This window comes from Anabrus simplex, chromosome 4, assembly GCF_040414725.1.
Source record: "Anabrus simplex isolate iqAnaSimp1 chromosome 4, ASM4041472v1, whole genome shotgun sequence".
Lineage (NCBI taxonomy): Eukaryota > Metazoa > Arthropoda > Insecta > Orthoptera > Tettigoniidae > Anabrus > Anabrus simplex.
This window is the reverse complement of record NC_090268.1, coordinates 422,586,905-422,607,029: the sequence shown is the minus strand read 5'-3', so window position 1 is coordinate 422,607,029 and position 20,125 is coordinate 422,586,905. Positions and strand designations below refer to the sequence as shown.

The following is a 20,125-nucleotide window of genomic DNA, read 5'->3' as shown; positions in this document are numbered from 1 at the left end:
AGTTGGTTTTGAGATATTCATGTTTAACTGTAGGTTTTTGTGTAAATTCGAGCAAACATAATTTTGTTAAATGTGGTATTCCTGGTCTTGTAGGATAATAGATTGTATCTTCTCACCAAGTTTCAACATTTTTATACTCACAGTTCATAGATTTTCTTGAAAAATGGTGCTTAGACTAATGATGCAATTTAAGGTATTTCTCACTGCGAATAATGCACCAAAATGCTACACCAATAACCCCTTACTGCTGAGTATCTACTGTGTAACAATTCAAAAAATATGTGAACACAGTCATGATTACAACCTGAATCTCCTACTGCGCTAAGTGCTTGAACCATCGTGAGCCACACCACAACTCCGGCACATTATTCAAGTTTTAGATGGAGAAACTTTAGAAGAGGAACCTTTCCCTAAAGTAATTGCTATAACCACTTACTGATTTGATGAATTTCAACTGATCTGAGTCAAATACAAATGGTAAGGAGTAAGCCATTGATAAGTTTTGTTCTGCTTTAGATGCACATTAGTTGCTAAGTAGAATGTCAGTCTCTCATACCATTAGGGGACATTGACCTAGATGGTAGGTGCCTTTAAACAAGCATCGTCATCATTATCATCATCATCAGAATGGCAGTCCCTTAAACTAAGTAAATGATATGGAGGCCGGTATATGTGGTTATGATTACCTTATTCCAAGACAAATAAAGTGATGCTGAAAGAAAGTATACAATTGTAATTACTTATCTCTGTCGAACAGAACAGGAACAGAAAATGTGATTAAAATATTTGCTTCTATAAATTCATATAAAGCATTGGACATGTAATAAGATTGTTACTCTCAGTTAATTCAATCTCGAAATCAGGATCTCCACTGAATCCATCTATTCTGTCCACGATGTCAGAATCTCCTTGAAGTTTCTGGTAAAATTAATTGGCATCTGCAAGTATTAGGTGCATCAGCAACTTCAGGTCTCCAAGTTCAGCTTCAGAGATAGGTTTTCCATTCGGCCACAAAGGTATTAATGCCTGATGAAAGTGAACTGTAGTTTCCTATGGTCATCCCAGTCTTAACATATTTAGATTTACTTCTATATATTCACCATCAAATTTAATTTTGATGTACATACAGAACAGCTGCAATTTCAGGAAGTGGATTTCTTTTAGTTTTGCCATTTTATCTTGCAACCATGGACATCTGTTTCCCGATTCATGATCAGGTTTTCAAGTTCTGCTGAACTGAAGAACGACGCATCTTCCATCTGGCAAACAAGAATGGGGTTTTTCTGCCTGCAGTTCCTCATTACGTTTACACAGTCCTCTGCAGTATATAAACGCTGATGAAATTTGACGGCACGCTAAATATCTGCTAAGTCACTGCATTCATTATTCTAATCTGGAATTCAATGATTTGGCACATCATGGCATATCATGTTAAAACACTGTTACAGTGAAGCCTTCGTAGCTTCTTCAAATAAATATATCAACACAGAAATATTACTTACATTGCAGACTACTGTATTAGATACTGTACAACAATCTCATTTTGATACTAACCTTAGAAAGTTCTTCTGGAATTATTCTCCAACGTAACAATTTTACCAAGTTGCAATAGCAGCATTATCCTTCTCCTTACTTTCAGAAGTACTTGATACATCACTGAACTCTGTCACTTGATAAACCACTCATCCTCACCAGTTGTATACCTTGACCCAATGTCTCATGCTCCAGGACAGTGGCCTTGAGTCAGTAGAGGTGGGATCCCTCGCTGAGTGTGAGGGAAAAGCTAATCTTGGAGGGTAAACAGATTAATAATAATAAGAACAAGATATATTTTAGTGAGAGGTATGAAAATTGTTTTCTAAATGCAGAGTTTTGTCAAACTGTGGCTCTATTGAATATATAAAATATCTTTCAAATGCTGATTGCTCAAGTTACCTCTGCATTTTGATTTTGAGAACTTCAACAAATCATTTACACATAAGAGCTTCATTTTTGGTCCGTATTGAACTGAGAATGGAAGATAGGAAAAACTAGAAAGGGTCCACCTTTTCAATACAAAAATGTTATAGTTTATTTATAACATGTATTTGCACTTGGGACTAGTTTCGACGCTGTGTTGGCGTCATCATCAGCCAAAAAATGGGAAAATAGGCCAGTGTGTAGGCATTCATATTACACAAGGTGTTACATTAAACAATACAAATCTTGCAAGGAGGTAAAAACATGGATGAATATAGAAACAAATGAATCGTTGAGAAAGCAAAAGTTATACATGTTAAAAATAACCTTAACCACACATCTTGCAGTGCGAAAATATTCTTCTTGAATGATTCCTGAGTATAAAACACACGCGCACACATTTCTGAAGAGCCAGCAGGCAGGACACAGTAAAGTGAAACCTTAAGAGTTCTTCTGAGAAGAGTTCATCATTTTTCTATGTTCCGATTAAATAATGAAGTCTCCCTTGAGTTCCTGATAAACATACACAACAGGAAATTCTCCTTCACTCTCAACAATAGCTATAAAGACCAACGGTAAATTTCATTTTTCAAGGACGTGAAAGCATGATCTTGAACGTGATGTAACTCCTTTCATTAAACCCATTTTTTACACAAGGTGTTACATTAAATAATATATCTCACGAGGAGATAAAAACAGGGACGAATGTAGAAACACATGCATCGTTGAGAGAGCAAAAGTTGTACATATTAAAAATAAGCTTAACCACACAACTTGCAGTGCGAAAATATTTGAATTTGAAAGATTCTTGAATAAAAGACGCACGCGCACACACTTCTAAAGAGCCAGCAGGCAGGAAAAAGTAAGGTGGAACCTTAAGAGTTCTTCTGAGAAGAGTTCATCATACTTTCAATGTTCCGACTAACTAATGAAGTCTCGTTTGAGTTCCTGATAAACATACACAACAGGAAATTAAACAATACACATCTTACCAGGAGATAAAAACAGGGAAAGCTGAAAATGAAATTTACCGTTGGTCTTTATAGCTATTGTTGAGAGTGAAGGAGAATTTCCTGTTGTGTATGTTTATCAGGAACTCAAGGGAGACTTCATTATTTAATCGGAAGCTTTCCCTGTTTTTATCTCCTGGTAAGATGTGTATTGTTTAATTTCCTGTTGTGTATGTTTATCAGGAACTCAAACGAGACTTCATTAGTTAGTCGGAACATTGAAAGTATGATGAACTCTTCTCAGAAGAACTCTTAAGGTTCCACCTTACTTTTTCCTGCCTGCTGGCTCTTTAGAAGTGTGTGCGCGTGCGTCTTTTATTCAAGAATCTTTCAAATTCAAATATTTTCGCACTGCAAGTTGTGTGGTTAAGCTTATTTTTAATATGTACAACTTTTGCTCTCTCAACGATGCATGTGTTTCTACATTCGTCCCTGTTTTTATCTCCTCGTGAGATATATTATTTAATGTAACACCTTGTATAAAAAATGGGTTTAATGAAAGGAGTTACATCACGTTCAAGATCATGCTTTCACGTCCTTGAAAAATGAAATTTACCGTTGGTCTTTATATCTATTGTTGAGAGTGAAGGAGAATTTCCTGTTGTGTATGTTTATCAGGAACTCAAGGGAGACTTCATTATTTAATCGGAACATAGAAAAATGATGAACTCTTCTCAGAAGAACTCTTAAGGTTTCACTTTACTGTGTCCTGCCTGCTGGCTCTTCAGAAATGTGTGCACGTGTGTTTTATACTCAGGAATCATTCAAGAAGAATATTTTCGCACTGCAAGATGTGTGGTTAAGGTTATTTTTAACATGTATAACTTTTGCTTTCTCAACGATTCATTTGTTTCTATATTCATCCATGTTTTTACCTCCTTGCAAGATTTGTATTGTTTAATGTAACACCTTGTGTAATATGAATGCCTACACACTGGCCTATTTTCCCATTTTTTGGCTGATGATGACGCCAACACAGCGTCGAAACTAGTCCCAAGTGCAAATACATGTTATAAATAAACTATAACATTTTTGTATTGAAAAGGTGGACCCTTTCTAGTTTTTTCCTATCTTCCAACTTCAACAAAGGAAATATTTTTTTCGCACCTGGAAAGGATAAGAGACTTAACAGAGTGTGTTGGCCATGCAGTTAGGGTCGTGTAGCTGTGAGCTTACATCAACCTACTGCTTTTGAAATAAAACTATACACGTCATGTAAATACAGAAATAAATCCTACATACACATATGTATTTGTCTTCTGTTTTAGCTTCGGAGGTGCTATTGCCATCGATGAGGCTGCAGAAGGTATAACAGAAGGAAGGGTGCCCTCATCAGTGAGAGAACGCCCACCTACACCTGTTGTGAGTATCTTGTAGTAAAGAGTTTACTGATTAGCATCTATCTATATTATACTAAATATCTACACTTTCTTCTGTAAGGCACTATTGAATGGGATGATTTCTAACCTTTAGAATGCCAGGCAATGATATATCATTGTTTGGTACTTGTGCCAGCAACAATAAATCATCATTTGAACAGCCACCTTCATATCCGCCTTTAGCGCGATTATGAACTGCAGATGGCAATATCTCACATTTTTCTATAGAGTAAAATATGTAGTTTCTAATTTTATCAGTACATAACGCATTTGTTCATTTGTTTACACACACTGGATTTCTGAATTTCATGTGTATCTCTGGGCATGTGATGATTGGCAGTTTTGTAACAGTACTTACCTACTGAACTATGGAACAGATACTTTTAAAATTTTCTGTTCTTATTTACTTGGTTAACTGCATTGCAGAAGGTTTACTATATTTAAAGTGTAATTTAAATTTTGAATTATTTTTATTGCTATTTTTAAAATTTGATTCTTTGTTTTCAAAGTGTTCAGAAAATACTTTTAAAAATGTTGAAACTTAACGGTATTGTAATCATTGTCAGTAGTAAATACATACTATCCTCTACATTTTCTGCATGTTCAAAGTCAAAATACTCAAAATTGTAAATTATATGATGTTTTAAATAGGGACTTGTGAAATGCTACTAATCAGCCTGGCATTCTTGGCACATTCTCAGCATGAGAGCATGGCATTGAGAGGGTTAAACCTTCAAGTGCTATATATTTCCTGTTGCATAAACACCCATGTGCTAAGTTATTTTAACAACACTTAGCCTCATTCTGCACCAAATTTTTATTGTGCAAGTTTTATCATTGGGGATTTGAACCACTTAGAAGATACTTGCTGCATTAATACCGCTACTCTGATTACAGAACATAACCTCACATTTGTTTTTTGTGAGATTTTTGTCTTTTACACTCAAATGAATACAAGGTGAGCATTTCGCTGTGAGAGGTAGTAACAGACTCTGTGCTTATTATACCATGAAAAAACTCTCTTGAGCGAGTCTCGTCTGCTCAGAGTGTGAGGTGGCGCTCTATTTGGAGTGCTTTGTGCCAATCCACCCAATCAATCAGTCACCACTGATCTGCATTTAGAGCAGACGCCTGGGTGGCAGATCTCTTATCTGTTGTTTTCCTAGCCTTTTCTTAAATAATTCCAAATAATTTGGAAATTTATTGAACATATCCCTTGGTAAGTTATTCCAATCCCTAACTCCACTTCCTATAAAGAAATATTTTCCCCAATTTATCCTCTTGAATTCCACCTTTATCTTTATATTGTGATCTTTTCTACTTTTAAAGACACAACTCTAAGTTATTTGTCTACTGATGTCACTCCATGCTATATCTCCACTGACAGCTTGGAACATACCACTTACAAGTAACAACTCTCATTACATTATTCTGTATTGAAGATGTCGCTAGGCATAGAATCTCAAGGATAATATAATAAAACCACCTATTCAATACTTTCCACTTTTAATATGGTTTGAATTTACATGAATGTATGTAGACCTATCAGGTCAGGTACATGTTTCACCCATTATTTGGGCATCTTCAGCCTGTAGACAACCTTTAAGTCAAGGTTTGGGACCTTTTTAACCATACATAGTATAGTATACAAACATAATAATTTCTTAAGACTAACATGCCATGATTTATTGTCAGGTCAGGAGTGATCCTGCTACCGTATGGGACAGTAGACGGTACTACCTGCGACTGTCTGGCCGAGGGTTGGGCGGCCGACACCAAACCCGACAAACTAGGGGAAACCAACAGCTACGGGTGGAGGAGTTTTCCCCTAGAAGGTTTGATGAGACCCTTGTGTAGGAAATGACACATAAATTCATCAGCTGCTGTCTTGCAGTGAGGTAGGGGCTGCCAAAGGCTAAGGGAGAATACCCCTGACAGAAAATCCCCAGCAGTGTTAGGCTTAGCAAGTCAACTGAAGGGTTATATCAATTGCTTTCAACTACAAAACGAGCCTCAGAACGCAAAAATACTGGATAGACACATCTTCTCAAACATCTGCAATGTATGGTGACCGTAAGGCTGATGTTCAAGTACGATGTTCTGAGAAGAAGCCCAAAAGAAAGAGTCCTAAACACAGAATTGGAACATTAAATATCCTGACCTTGACTGACAGAAGTGAGGAGCTGATAGATATGATGGAAAGAAGGAACCTCTGTATTCTTGGCCTGAGTGAGGCAAAGTGGAAGGAAAGAGGAACAAGAAAGCTAAGAAAAGGATACAAACTACATTGGAATGGAAATAAAACAGAAGCCAAAAATGGTGTAGGTTTTATATTAAGAGAGGACATTGATGTCATCAGTGAGATAATATATGTTAATGAAAGAATTATTAAGTTGAACATCTCTCTTAACAAGAGTGTGATGACAGTAGTCCAGGTGTATGCCCTACAGACTGGCTGTAACGAAGAGGAAAAAGAACAATTCAAAACTGATTTAGAAGAAGCTATAGAGAAGAAAATATCATAGTAATGGGAGATCTAAATGCTCAAGTTGGATCAGACAGGCTTAGATATGAAAATGTACTAGGTTCACATGGTTATGGAGACAGAGACCCAGAAGGAGAAAGTCTTTGAGATCTATGTGTAAGGAATGGCTTGAGAATAAACAACAATTTGTTTCAGAAGTCATAAACTAACAATATACAGTTGGAATGGAGATACTAAAACTCTGATAGATTATTTTATATAAGACAATGTAGCAGGAAAGACCATATGTGATGTCAGAGTTATACCAAGTGAAAGCCTGGACAGTGACCACAGACTTCTCCTCGCAGCAATAAAGCACATTGAAATTTATAGACCTCAGAAATACAGGAAACCAAAAATCAAGACATGGAGCTAAAGAAGGCAGAGAAACAAGTTGAATACACAGAAAAAGTGACCAATAAATTACCATCAGATGCATTACAAGAAGGCAACATCGAGTGGACTAGATTCAAAGAAAGCATTGTCGGAGCTGCAGTAGAAGTTTGTGGTAAAACTAATAGCAGAATGAAGGCAAAAGAAACTCCTTGGTGGAACAATCAGGTGAAGATTGCTGTGAAAGCAAAAAATGAAACCAGGAAAGCCAGAGACAAAGAAATGCAAAAAGGAAGTCAAAGGAATGAATCTAGAGTAAACGAACTGCAGCAGAAATACAGAGATCAGAAGCTACGAGTAAAGAAAATTGTGGCCGAAGAAAAACAGAAAGCTTGGACTGATTTCACAGATAAACTAGAGCAAGACAGCAAAGCTAATTCTAAACTACTTTACCGAACAATACGAAATATAAGAAGAGACAATGAATACATAGAACCATAGGAACCAGATGGTAACATAGTTAGGGAAGAGACAGAGATAAGGAAGATCATGAAATCCTATTTTGATAATTTATACAACAGTACTGGGAAAGACTTCAATGATGTAACCATGCAGGTCAGCTTAAGCTGCAATGATGAGCCTGACCTAGAGAGCCCGCTAACATGGAAGGAAGTAGAGATGGCCTTAATAGTATGCCCAAAGAAAGATCAACAGTATTTGATGAAGTCAGTGAAGATATGATCAAAGCAACTGGTGCAATAGGAATACAGTGGCTTCATAGAGTAATTAATGCAATATGGAAGGATAGGTGAGAGTTTCCTAACTGTCTGACTAACTTTACAAACATATATATCTGCATTTAACTTGAAAAATCTGAATATCTGCATTTAAAATGGAAATTATGAAAATTAACATTCATTAAATAAAATACACACTTGTTGAACCTTGTACTCACACTTACTTGTTACCTGCTTACTTACACATACATTATTTGAAGGGCGCCAGCTGCCACTCAGTGCAAATAATAGAATGAGACTCTTGACTATCTCTAGGGTGTGGGGTAATAAGCTTACTTTTGACAACATACCATATAAATTCTGGGAAAAGGAGATTGGCGTTCGGTTTCCCCATTAATTGTGAGGTTAAGATATTTTAATGTCAATGAAATGAAACTCTGAATTCGTTTGATAGAACAATATATATTCTTTAAATAATATATCAAAAAATAGTGAGTCTTGTTGCGATAAAACAGATGAGAATATGAAATTATGACATTGCAACTGAAAGAAACTAGGCATGAATTTGAATTCTTCTTGACCGGACATTTAACAATTTATACGAAATATTTCCCTCACTGATTCACTTGACTGTACCTTCAATACTTTGAGTGTAATTACGACGTAATCCATTGCTCTGGTGTTTACTGTAGATGTGTCACGCCTAACGTGGTGATACATCCTTGCGACTGCTTCTTCTCCATATCATCTGACTTCTTTGTAAGTCAATATGGTATGACCTCTTGGCAGGTCCAGGGTTGCCCTCTCTGACTCCATGGTAAGCCCTTACGTCCGTGTCTCCAACTGAGTGAGCGACCAACCTTGTCCTCACTCTCTCAATGACCAATAATTAATGGCTCACTGAGTCTTCTCCATCTCTCGTTCACACTTGTTGGCCGACCGACTGAGGCTTCTTGATCTAGTAGACTTCTTCACTGTACTGCATCCATATAAGTAATGACTCACGCTACAATATGCATCCCCCTTATATAGACGTTGGTTGACACCGCTACGTAATCTCCAGAAATAACAATGACATACTCCCACCTACGCGACAGATATAACACACAGTGGTGAAATAGCCCCGCGGCGACTAACTCCGTGAGCGCATATCTAAATAAATACAATGCCGTAGCCATGGCGCGGCGATGACTTGGCAGAATCGCCACTAATCTTGCACAATGTCCCAACGTCACATTCAATCTCTGATATATACAACAATTCTCACTGTACAGGTATTGAGTGTTATTCTACACATACGCATATACGCATACATGTAAGTACAATCTTGCAAGCAACAGGCAATTGCAAAATCGAATTAAATAAGACTGATAATTACAATAATAGTAACAATATCACAGATAACATAATAATAATACTGCCATAATAATAATAATAATAATAATAATAATAATAATAATAATAATAATAATAATAATAATAATAATAATAATAATAATAATAAAATACAGATAAAATCATACAATAATAAAAATACAGATATCATCTTGTAACGGGATTTGAACCTTTACAATTCGCCTCCCTCATAAATAAATCGAAGAACAAAGAATCGATTGATTTATGAACAACATAATATATATATATATATAACACTGACACATATAAACACTTTAAATGAGTATACAACAATAATTTTCTTTTTCAGCATCCATACATTTTATGATACATCACATATATGAGAATTTTTCTCGCACATTGCCATCGTAGATAACTGTTCAGTGTCCCATTCTCTTTTTCTCTCATACAAATCACAAGAGTACAGCACTTGATTAAACACATACAAATAATTTTAAATGATTACACTACATTCTTCTTCTTTTTTTTTTTAACATATCGAAACTTTTTGTGAAATATCACTTATATGAGAACTGTTCTCGCATATTGTTATCGCAGATAACTGTCCAATGTCCTGTTCTCCGTTTTTTTGTCACACAGTACATGACAATGTAGCACTTATTATTCCAATACACCAATACGACACTTGGTTCACACGCATATCGCAGATGTTAGTTTTATTTTGCCAGTTTCTCACAAAATTATTCATCTTACTCTTATTTCAACAAATCTCACGTGAAATACTTCTTTACATTCATTATACTATAAATACCGACAATATCCCCTTCCTGATCTTTATAAGAATATGCACACTCCCCGATACGGTTCACAATAGTGAAATACCCCTGATAAAAAAGAATAACTTCAACATATTCCCCGCCTCTGCAGATGATGAAAATGGAACTCTGAGTAGCACTCTGTCACTCAAACTGAATCAATTTTGCCCTTGTTAACTTACATATCTCAATAGATCACATCCTCCTTGGCAACAATAATTAAAGAATCAATACTATGGCTATAGGATGGTTCAATTATTCTGTAATCCAGTATAATGTTTATTTGTTCTTAGACGTCACTAGCATTTTTAAGTTGAATGGGGTACTTACCTCCCACAATGATGAATGGTCATGTACTACAAATTTATGTTTATATACGTGTTCTTCCTCACTTACCACTAAATCCATCTCGATGCTTACCTAACATCGAATACAATTACTCCTCCTGTAATTCACTCAAATTACCTCACGTCACTGCCTCATACCGACTATCCCTCGGATACTGGTCGTACAGGCACGTAACACACCCAACAAATTTCCTCTCACTAGGAACAACTTCACTTACCTCTCATATCTTTCAAAGAACACACGTCACCAACACACTTACCTCAGTCCATCATAATTAACACGTACTTCTTTGCTAGATTACTCCTAGAACAAACACACACTACCTAAATTAAAGTCTACTCTACTTCCATGATTTGCAACCAAGTTAGCTCCTAAAACAACTGAATACACAAGTTTTGGTACAACAAGGCATGATTGAAACTTACAATTATCTTTAATTATGATTGGTACCGCTATTATCTTATTTACTCACTATGACTTACCCAACGGCTGTTATAATATCTAATAGTGCCTTCACTTACCTTCTTCATATCACAATTTCCATCATCGGAGTTACTACCTCACTACATACATCATATTCTCAGTATTATAAGTACTTACATCACTTACCAGAACACTTCTTACGTCTAACTTACTGCTACCATTAATTACTGCATGATCTACGACTACGGCAGTACTTAAATATCTCACTTAACATTACTTAGGTCACAATCACACTATACTCTTAAATCTACTTTTACTACATAACTTCTTATACTACATACCTGTTCATCTTCTACCTTCAGCCTGTCCACATAACTTACCCGATTCCCTGTGAATCTGAAATACTCTGGCTCGATAACGACACCTTGATAACCTTATTTAGTATTAAAAACTTCATTTTTTGTCCATATTGACTCAAGATTTTACAATGCTTAGTAAAGCTAAAGGTTCCACCTATTCAATACGTTATCGTAATGGTCTATTTAGAACATCACATATTTATTTAACTTATCATAAAATACATAAGTTAAATAAATATGTGATGTTCTAAATAGACCATTACGATAACGTATTGAATAGGTGGAACCTTTAGCTTTACTAAGCATTGTAAAACCTTGATAACCTTCATATTAAGATCCCTTTGATAACTCAAATCCGTACGCCTCCCATCTTCCGATTCTCTCTGATTACTCTTCTGACCTTCTCTCTCATAACTCAAATCCGTACGCCTCCCATCTTCCGATTCTCTCTGATTACTCTTCTGACCTTCTCTCTCATAATTCAAATCCATACGCCTCCCATCTTCCGATTCTCTCTGGTTATTCCTCTGACCCTCTCTCTCACAACTTAATTCCATACGCCTCCCATCTTCCGATTCTCTCTGATTACTCCTCTGATACTCTCTCTCACAACTCAAATTCATACGCCTCCCATCTTCCAATTCTCTCTGATTACTCTTCCAACCACTATCACCATGAACACAACTATTAATCCTCTGCGGATCATGATCACTACCTCTTCTCTGATACACGGCTAACATTTTCCCCCCTCTCTCTACTATACTACTTTTACCAGACATCATGCGCTCTCTCTCTCGCCCCTGTAAACATTCTTCCCAAAGCCTGTCAATGAACACTTTAAACTCTCCTAAATTAGACATATTATTCCAGTATACTCGAAACCATATTCTACTTTCACCGATAAACACATTTGACAAGATTTCCAGTACGTATTCCCATTCAATAACATTATTCCTCAACTTACTTGCAAACGTTTTCTCAACTACTTTTACAAATTCTATAGTACTGAACTGTCTTCCAGAAAACTTGGTTAAATCACGATCCCTACTGAACAAACCACTCACTACTATCACCTCACCCGCCGACTTACCTTTCTGCCGTATCCCTCCCTGGCAGTTCTCAACGTCTTCTTCTTCTTCTTCTTCCGCTGCTCTCTCAGCATTCTCTTCCACTATTCTCACGTCTTCCTGCAATTCTTCCTCTCTCTTTCTCACCTGCTGTGATAGCGTTTCCTGTTCGTTCCGTAGTTCAGTGACCTCCACAAGTTTGCTTTCAATTTGTTCATTTCTACTAATCTGTTCCCCCATCTCTTCCCCAACTGCATTGCAAATCTTGTCCAATCTCTTCTCGACTATCTCATGAATTTCTTCCCGATTACTATAAATCTTATTACTTAACTCCTTGATGTTCTCTGTACAAGTTCCTTTGACATGCTCAATTTGAGTATGAAGCTCGCTCCGACTCGACTCCCTTTCTTCCCTAAGGTCAACACACTTTTCATTTGACTTACTTTCTAACTTAGATGTTTGATTATTTATCTCTAATATCTTAGTATCTATATTACTAATGATCACATTACAATTTTCTTTATTACTGCCAATTAATTCTTCCATCTGTTTCTTATTATTTTCATTACTAATACCAATCATTTGTTCCATTTTATTACTTAGAGAGTTAATCTGTTTATTGCAATTTTCATTATTAGTACTAATTAATTCTTTCATCTCTTTATTATTTTCACTACTACTACTACTAAAAAATTCCTTCATCTCTTTCATCTCTTTCTTATTATTTTCACTACTAGTATCAATCTTTTCCTCCATACGTTTTTGACTATTTTCACTACTACTAATAAAATTTTTCATCTCTTTATTATGTTCCTCCATTCGTTTCTGACTTTCATTACAGATCTCGGTAAATTTGGCCATCAGCAAATTTAGAAAATCTTGGTTCATTCCCCCCGCGATTTCCTTTTGGGTTTCAGTGTGCTTCTCAATTTCTACACTTTCCTGAATTATCCCAAAACCTTCCATCGTATTCACCTGCTCCCTACTCTGAATTTCACCTTGGATGTCCGCCGAAGCAATGACCTCGTCGTCACATGACTTGTTATTGTCTTCCTTGTCCATCTTTGGTTCACTAGTGATAGTACGCGATCTCAAATTAATTTCCCTCTTCAAATCCCTTGACATGTCCCCAAAATACAAATATATATCACAAAATTACACTCCTGAAATTTACCGGTAATAATTTCCGTTCGCTTAAATGCGCATACTCTCCCAAAATGAACCTATGATATGCTGTCATTCAGACCAAATTCTGAATTTCTTTGTGCACCACGTTGCGGGGCCAAAATGAGAGTTTCCTAACTTGCTGACTAACTTTACAAACATATATATCTGCATTTAACTTGAAAAATCTGAATATCTGCATTTAAAATGGAAATTATGAAAATTAACATTCATTAAATAAAATACACACTTGTTGAACCTTGTACTCACACTTACTTGTTACCTGCTTACTTACACATACATTATTTGAAGGGCGCCAGCTGCCACTCAGTGCAGCAATAATAGAATGAGACTCTTGACTATCTCTAGGGTGTGGGGTAATAAGCTTACTTTTGACAACATACCATATAAATTCTGGGAAAAGGAGATTGGCGTTCGGTTTCCCCATTAATTTTGAGGTTAAGATATTTTAATGTCAATGAAATGAAACTCTGAATTCGTTTGATAGAACAATATATATTCTTTAAATAATATATCAAAAAATAGTGAGTCTTGTTGCAATAAAACAGATGAGAATATGAAATTATGACATTGCAACTGAAAGAAACTAGGCATGAATTTGAATTCTTCTTGACCGGACATTTAACAATTTATACGAAATATTTCCCTCACTGATTCACTTGACTGTACCTTCAACACTTTGAGTGTAATTACGACGTAATCCATTGCACTGGTGTTTACTGTAGATGTGTCACGCCTAACGTGGTGATACATCCTTGCGACTGCTTCTTCTCCATATCATCTGACTTCTTTGTAAGTCAATATGGTATGACCTCTTGGCAGGTCCAGGGTTGCCCTCTCTGACTCCATGGTAAGCCCTTACGTCCGTGTCTCCAACTGAGTGAGCGACCAACCTTGTCCTCACTCTCTCAATGACCAATAATTAATGGCTCACTGAGTCTTCTCCATCTCTCGTTCACACTTGTTGGCCGACCGACTGAGGCTTCTTGATCTAGTAGACTTCTTCACTGTACTGCATCCGTATAAGTAATGACTCACGCTACAATATGCATCCCCCTTATATAGACGTTGGTTGACACCGCTACGTAATCTCCAGAAATAACAATGACATACTCCCACCTACGCGACAGATATAACACACAGTGGTGAAATAGCCCCGCGGCGACTAACTCTCTGAGCGCATATCTAAATAAATACAATGCCGTAGCCATGGCGCGGCGATGACTTGGCAGAATCGCCACTAATCTTGCACAATGTCCCAACGTCACATTCAATCTCTGATATATACAACAATTCTCACTGTACAGGTATTGAGTGTTATTCTACACATACGCATATACGCATACATGTAAGTACAATCTTGCAAGCAACAGGCAATTGCAAAATCGAATTAAATAAGACTGATAATTACAATAATAGTAACAATATCACAGATAACATAATAATAATACTGCCATAATAATAATAATAATAATAATAATAATAATAATAATAATAATAATAATAATAATAATAATAATAATAATAAAATCATACAATAATAAAAATACAGATATCATCTTGTAACGGGATTTGAACCGTTACATAGGAAAGTCCCAGAGATTGGAAAAAGGGAATAATAATACCTCTCTTCAAAAAAGGAAGCTGGAAGAAATGTAGCAACTATAGAGGGATCACTTTATTGTCTCATGGTTTTAAAATATTTCAGAAAATACTTGAAAAAGGGCTAAGGAAAATAATAGAACCACAACTACAGGAAGAATATGGATTCAGAGAACACCGATCAACTACCAATCTCATATTTGCACTTAGAATACTTTTAGAAAAGCATTGGGAGAAGGGCAAAGACTTAACACTAGTGTTTTTGGATCTCGAAATAGCATTTGATAGTGTTCCAAGGAAGACTATATGGGAATGTTTAAGAAAGAAGAATGTTCCCAAAGGGCTTATCCAGAAAGTTAAAATGCTTTACGAAGACTGCTGCAGTTGCGTACAGAACCACTAAAGGAGTGCAACAAGGCAGTACCCTTTCACCATTACTTTTTATCACTGTCATGGATGAAGTCATGAAAGAAATTAAGCAGAAGAACAATATGGACATCAATGCATTTGCATTTGCAGATGATGTAGTAATTTGGGGAAATACAGAGAAGGAAGTCCAAGAGAGGCTAAACACCTGGAATGAACATTTGAAAGCACACGGATTAACAATAAATAAATCGAAAACTGTTACTATGTCTGTCAACAGGCAGAAGAAGAAAGGAAAAATAATGCTGGAAGGTACACAACTGGAAACAGTAGACCAATATAAATATCTTGGGTGCATCATTTCAAGTGATAACAGAATACAGCATGAGATTAACAACCGCATTCAAAAATCAGCTCAGTTTTACCATCAAGTTCGGAACCTCCTCTGGAACGAACAAGTTCCCTTAAGATCAAAGCAGATTCTATTCCAATCATACTTCACCCCCATAATAACATATGGCCTAGAAACCTGCACAACAACCCAACAAGTGGACAGCAAACTTCAAGCCGCAGAAATGAAGTTCCTACGAACTATGGTACAGAAGACAAAAAGGGACAGGGTAAGGAATGAAAGAATAAGGGAACAAGCTGGTGTGTACCCATCCCTGAATGAAAAAGTGACAAGGGCCCGTTTGAAATGCTTTGGCCATGTCAAACGAATGGACGATAGAAGGACAGCAAAACAATGGCTACACACAGTCGTGGCCGGAAAACGACCGGTAGGAAGATCTAGGAAGAGATGGCTGGACCAAGTGAAAGAGGACATAGGAACAAGTAGAGTCAACTGGGATGTTGTCTTGAGAGAAGAGTGGTACATGGACAGACAGAAGTGGAGAGAGCTCGTAAACCACACCCGGGCAACTGGAGTGGAAAACTGATGATGATGATGATGAACATGCCAGGATAATAATTTTAAAAATGTGAACAGAAACAAAACATGTAATGGACTAAATTATTATCTGTCACAGTTCAGCGGGAAGGAGATGTTTCAAAATGTATCAATTAATAAAGCAGTAGAAATCTTCTATTCAGTACTACATTATGGCATGGAACTTTAATCCCTATACAGAATTTTAAGACTCCCAAATTCGCAAAGTTGTTCAATCATAAATTGAAGTCCCTGATTATTGAAAAGAAGAAAGCACAGAAGCAATACAAAATACCAGGTCTCAATAGTGATTATCAGCATTTCTCGAAATTAAGAAATGAATGCAAGTCTGAATCTAAATCTTGCTATACAATGTATGTCTCCAACTGTGAACGAAGTATTACTTCCAATCCACAGAAATTCTGGCAATATCTCAGTTCTAAAAGGTCATGTGATAATATTCCTTCAACAATGCATCTTAATGAAGTTACAGCAGATACTGGAGAAAATATTGTCAATCTTTTTGCTAACCATTTTTCATCTGTTTATTCTTCTTATCAGAATAGTAGTAGTATGTCATATGATTATCCTTTCTCTGTCAATCTATCAGTTATAAACATTAGTAAGGCAGAAATTTACAACAAACTGATATCTCTGGAATTAAAGAAAACTGTAGGACTTGATGGTGTTTTGACTTACCTGCTCAAGTACTGCTCATTTATTTTATGTGAAGCACTCTTTTATCTGTTCAACTTATCATTAAACCAAGGCGTTTTTCCAGTGGAATGGAAGAAAGGATTTGTTAGTCCAGTTTTCAAAAATGGTGATAAAACTGACATAAAACAATATAGACCAGTTATAATCTCTTCTCATATTTCCAAAATTTTTGACTCAATAATACTTGACAAAATCACACCTCTCTTTAGAAACATCATCATTGAAGAGCAACATGGATTCTTTTCAGGGCGGTCAACCTGTAGCAATCTTCTTTTATTCTATCAGTTCCTCTTGGATGGAATAGAGAACCAATCCCAAGTGGACTGCATTTATACAGACTCCTCAAAAGCTTTTGACACTGTCGACCACGATATCTTGCTGCAAAACCTAACAGGCTACGGAATTAATGGGCCTCTCCTCTCATGGTTTGAATCGTATCTTAAAAATCGCCTGCAGATTGTTAAAATAAGGAATCATTTTTGCGCCTATTATTGTTACCAGTGGAGTCCTTCAAGGGTCTCACCTTGCACCCTTACTTTTTACTCTCTACATAAATGACATTAAAAATATACTTAAGAATTCAGAATTGCTTTTGTTTGCTGATGATGCAAAAAAAATTATGCAAATTAATTGTCCACTTGATTGTTTAAAACTTCAAGAAGATTTACACCATCTGTATTCAAAATGGGTTAAAACTTAATCATGAGAAATGTAAAATAATATCATTTCTTAAAAACAAGAAGAAAATATAATTTCAGTACAAATTTAGTAATAACAACATTCTAACTCCTGTTTCACAAGTTAAGACCTTGGTGTTTTATTCAGTTATAACCTATCATTTAATGAACTTATTGAAAATATTTGTAAGAAAGCATTTCAAAGATTGGGTTGCATTACTAGATATTCTAGAGAATTTTCAAACTTAGCTACCTATCGATTGCTGTATGTGTCTATGCTACACCCTATACTAGAATACTGTACACCTGTTTGGAACCCTTCTCATCAGACCTCTATCCATAGATTAGATTCAGTACAACATAAATTTTTTCGTTTATATTCATTTAGAGCAGGATTCTCATATGATAATATTGATTATACATCCTTACAACAGTCCTTAAATCTGCATAGCCTGTTACAACACCGTGAATTACTGGATACACTCTTCATTTTTAAATTGCTTCATTCCTTGGTGAATTGTCCACAACTCCTTGCAAAAATTAACGTACATGTACCAGACAGACGCACAAGCTTCAAGAATACATTGTCTACAAATTGGCATAGAACTAACTACGCATTCAATGGGCCAATTAAACGAATGTCAAGATCTCTAAACAAAGTGGATATTGATGTATTTAACTGCTCATTGTCAAAATTGAGAAATCACTTACATAATCTCCAGAATTGACTGTTACTTTCCTGTGATTACTTGTAATATAACCTGTGTATATATCTGTACATATTTTTCTACTTATACTCCATTGAACTTTCTTTTTATTGTGTTTTGTTTATTCTTCTCTACTGTTATGTAAAATGGTATTACCATTAATAAACTATTGTTATAACTATGGGTAACAAATTAATGGTGCTTTAACACAATTAAAACTTGTCAATCCTATTCTATCTAACTTAAAATATGTCTAAAACTAATATGGATCTTCTTCCTCTATCATAAGTTTTGGGTAAAGAGGATATTACAAACCAGGGTTCATTTGACCCTCCTATATCATTTCATGTTCTTGATGTACTGTAACTAATGTCAGAATGTGTTGTCAACCACAAGTGGAGATTTAGAACTGATTGTTAGTTGTAGGCTGGTCACGATTACTGTGAATGAAAAATTTAAAATTTAAATTAACGGTGTTTTTTTTCACAGATAAAACTTGTCAGACTTGTTCTATTTAACTTAAAAATATGATAAAAACTAAAATGGATCTTCTTCCTCTAACATAAGTCTTGAAAAAAGAAGATTTTGATACTGGGGCTTATTTGACTCACACATTTCAATTTCAGTTCTTGACATAACTAATGTTGAAATGTGTTGTCAAACACTAGTGGAAATTTAAAACTGATTGTTATATATAGACTGGCCAAGAATGTTGTTTTGAATGAAACTGTAAGCGTCTTGACTTTGGGTCTTATTTAACGACACGGAATTGTAAAGAGTACAATATGAGGCTATTTCTTAGTTTTAGGCAGCTGCTTAATTGAGAAGGAGCATCCTAGATACAATCTTGACCAGCCTACAACTAACAATGAGTTCTGAATCTCCACTTGTGGTTGACAACACATTCTGACATTAGTTACGGTATGTCAAGAACATGAAATGATATAGGAGGGTCAAATGAACCCCGGTTTGTAATATCCTCTTTACCCAAAACTTATGATAGAGGAAGAAGATCCATATTAGTTTTAGACATATTTTAAGTTAGATAGAATAGGGCTGACAAGTTTTAATTGTGCTAAAGCACCATTAATTTGTTACCCATAGTTATGTTTTGTTTTTGTTCACCTTTTTAAAATTATTATCTTGGCATGTTAGTCTTAAGAAATTATTAACGTTTGTATAGTATAATATGTATGGTTAAAAAGGTTCCAAACCTTGACCTAAAGGTTGTCTACAGACTGAAGATGCCCAAATAATGGGTGAAACATGTACCTGACCTGATAGATCTACATACATTCATGTAGATTCAAACCACATTAAAAGTGGAAAGTGTTGAATAGGTGGTCATATTATCCTTTAGATTCTATGGCTTACATACCACTTAGTCAAGCAGCTTGTCTCCTTACTCCCAAATCTTCCCAGCCCAAACTTTGCATCAATTTTGTAACGCTATTCTTTTGTCGGAAATCACCCAGAAAAAATCGAGCTGCTTTTCTTTGGATTTTTTTATAGTTCTTGAACCAAGTAATCATGGTGAGGGTTCATACACTGGAAACATTCCCTAGTTGGGGTCTTACCCGACACTCTCTTTTACATCCTTACAACCCCTAAATACCCTCATAACCATGTGCAG

At 35.8% G+C, this 20,125-nt stretch overlaps 1 protein-coding gene across 1 annotated transcript in view; it reads left to right on the top strand.

Moving 5' to 3' along the window:
* Window positions 1-20,125, top strand: part of LOC137500506 (trichohyalin-like) — a 196,175-nt gene that overhangs the window by 137,014 nt on the left and 39,036 nt on the right. The window contains exon 12 of the mRNA XM_068227425.1: window positions 4,238-4,331. Coding sequence (XP_068083526.1) covers window positions 4,238-4,331 — 94 coding nt within the window. The remainder of the gene's footprint in view (window positions 1-4,237; window positions 4,332-20,125) is intronic.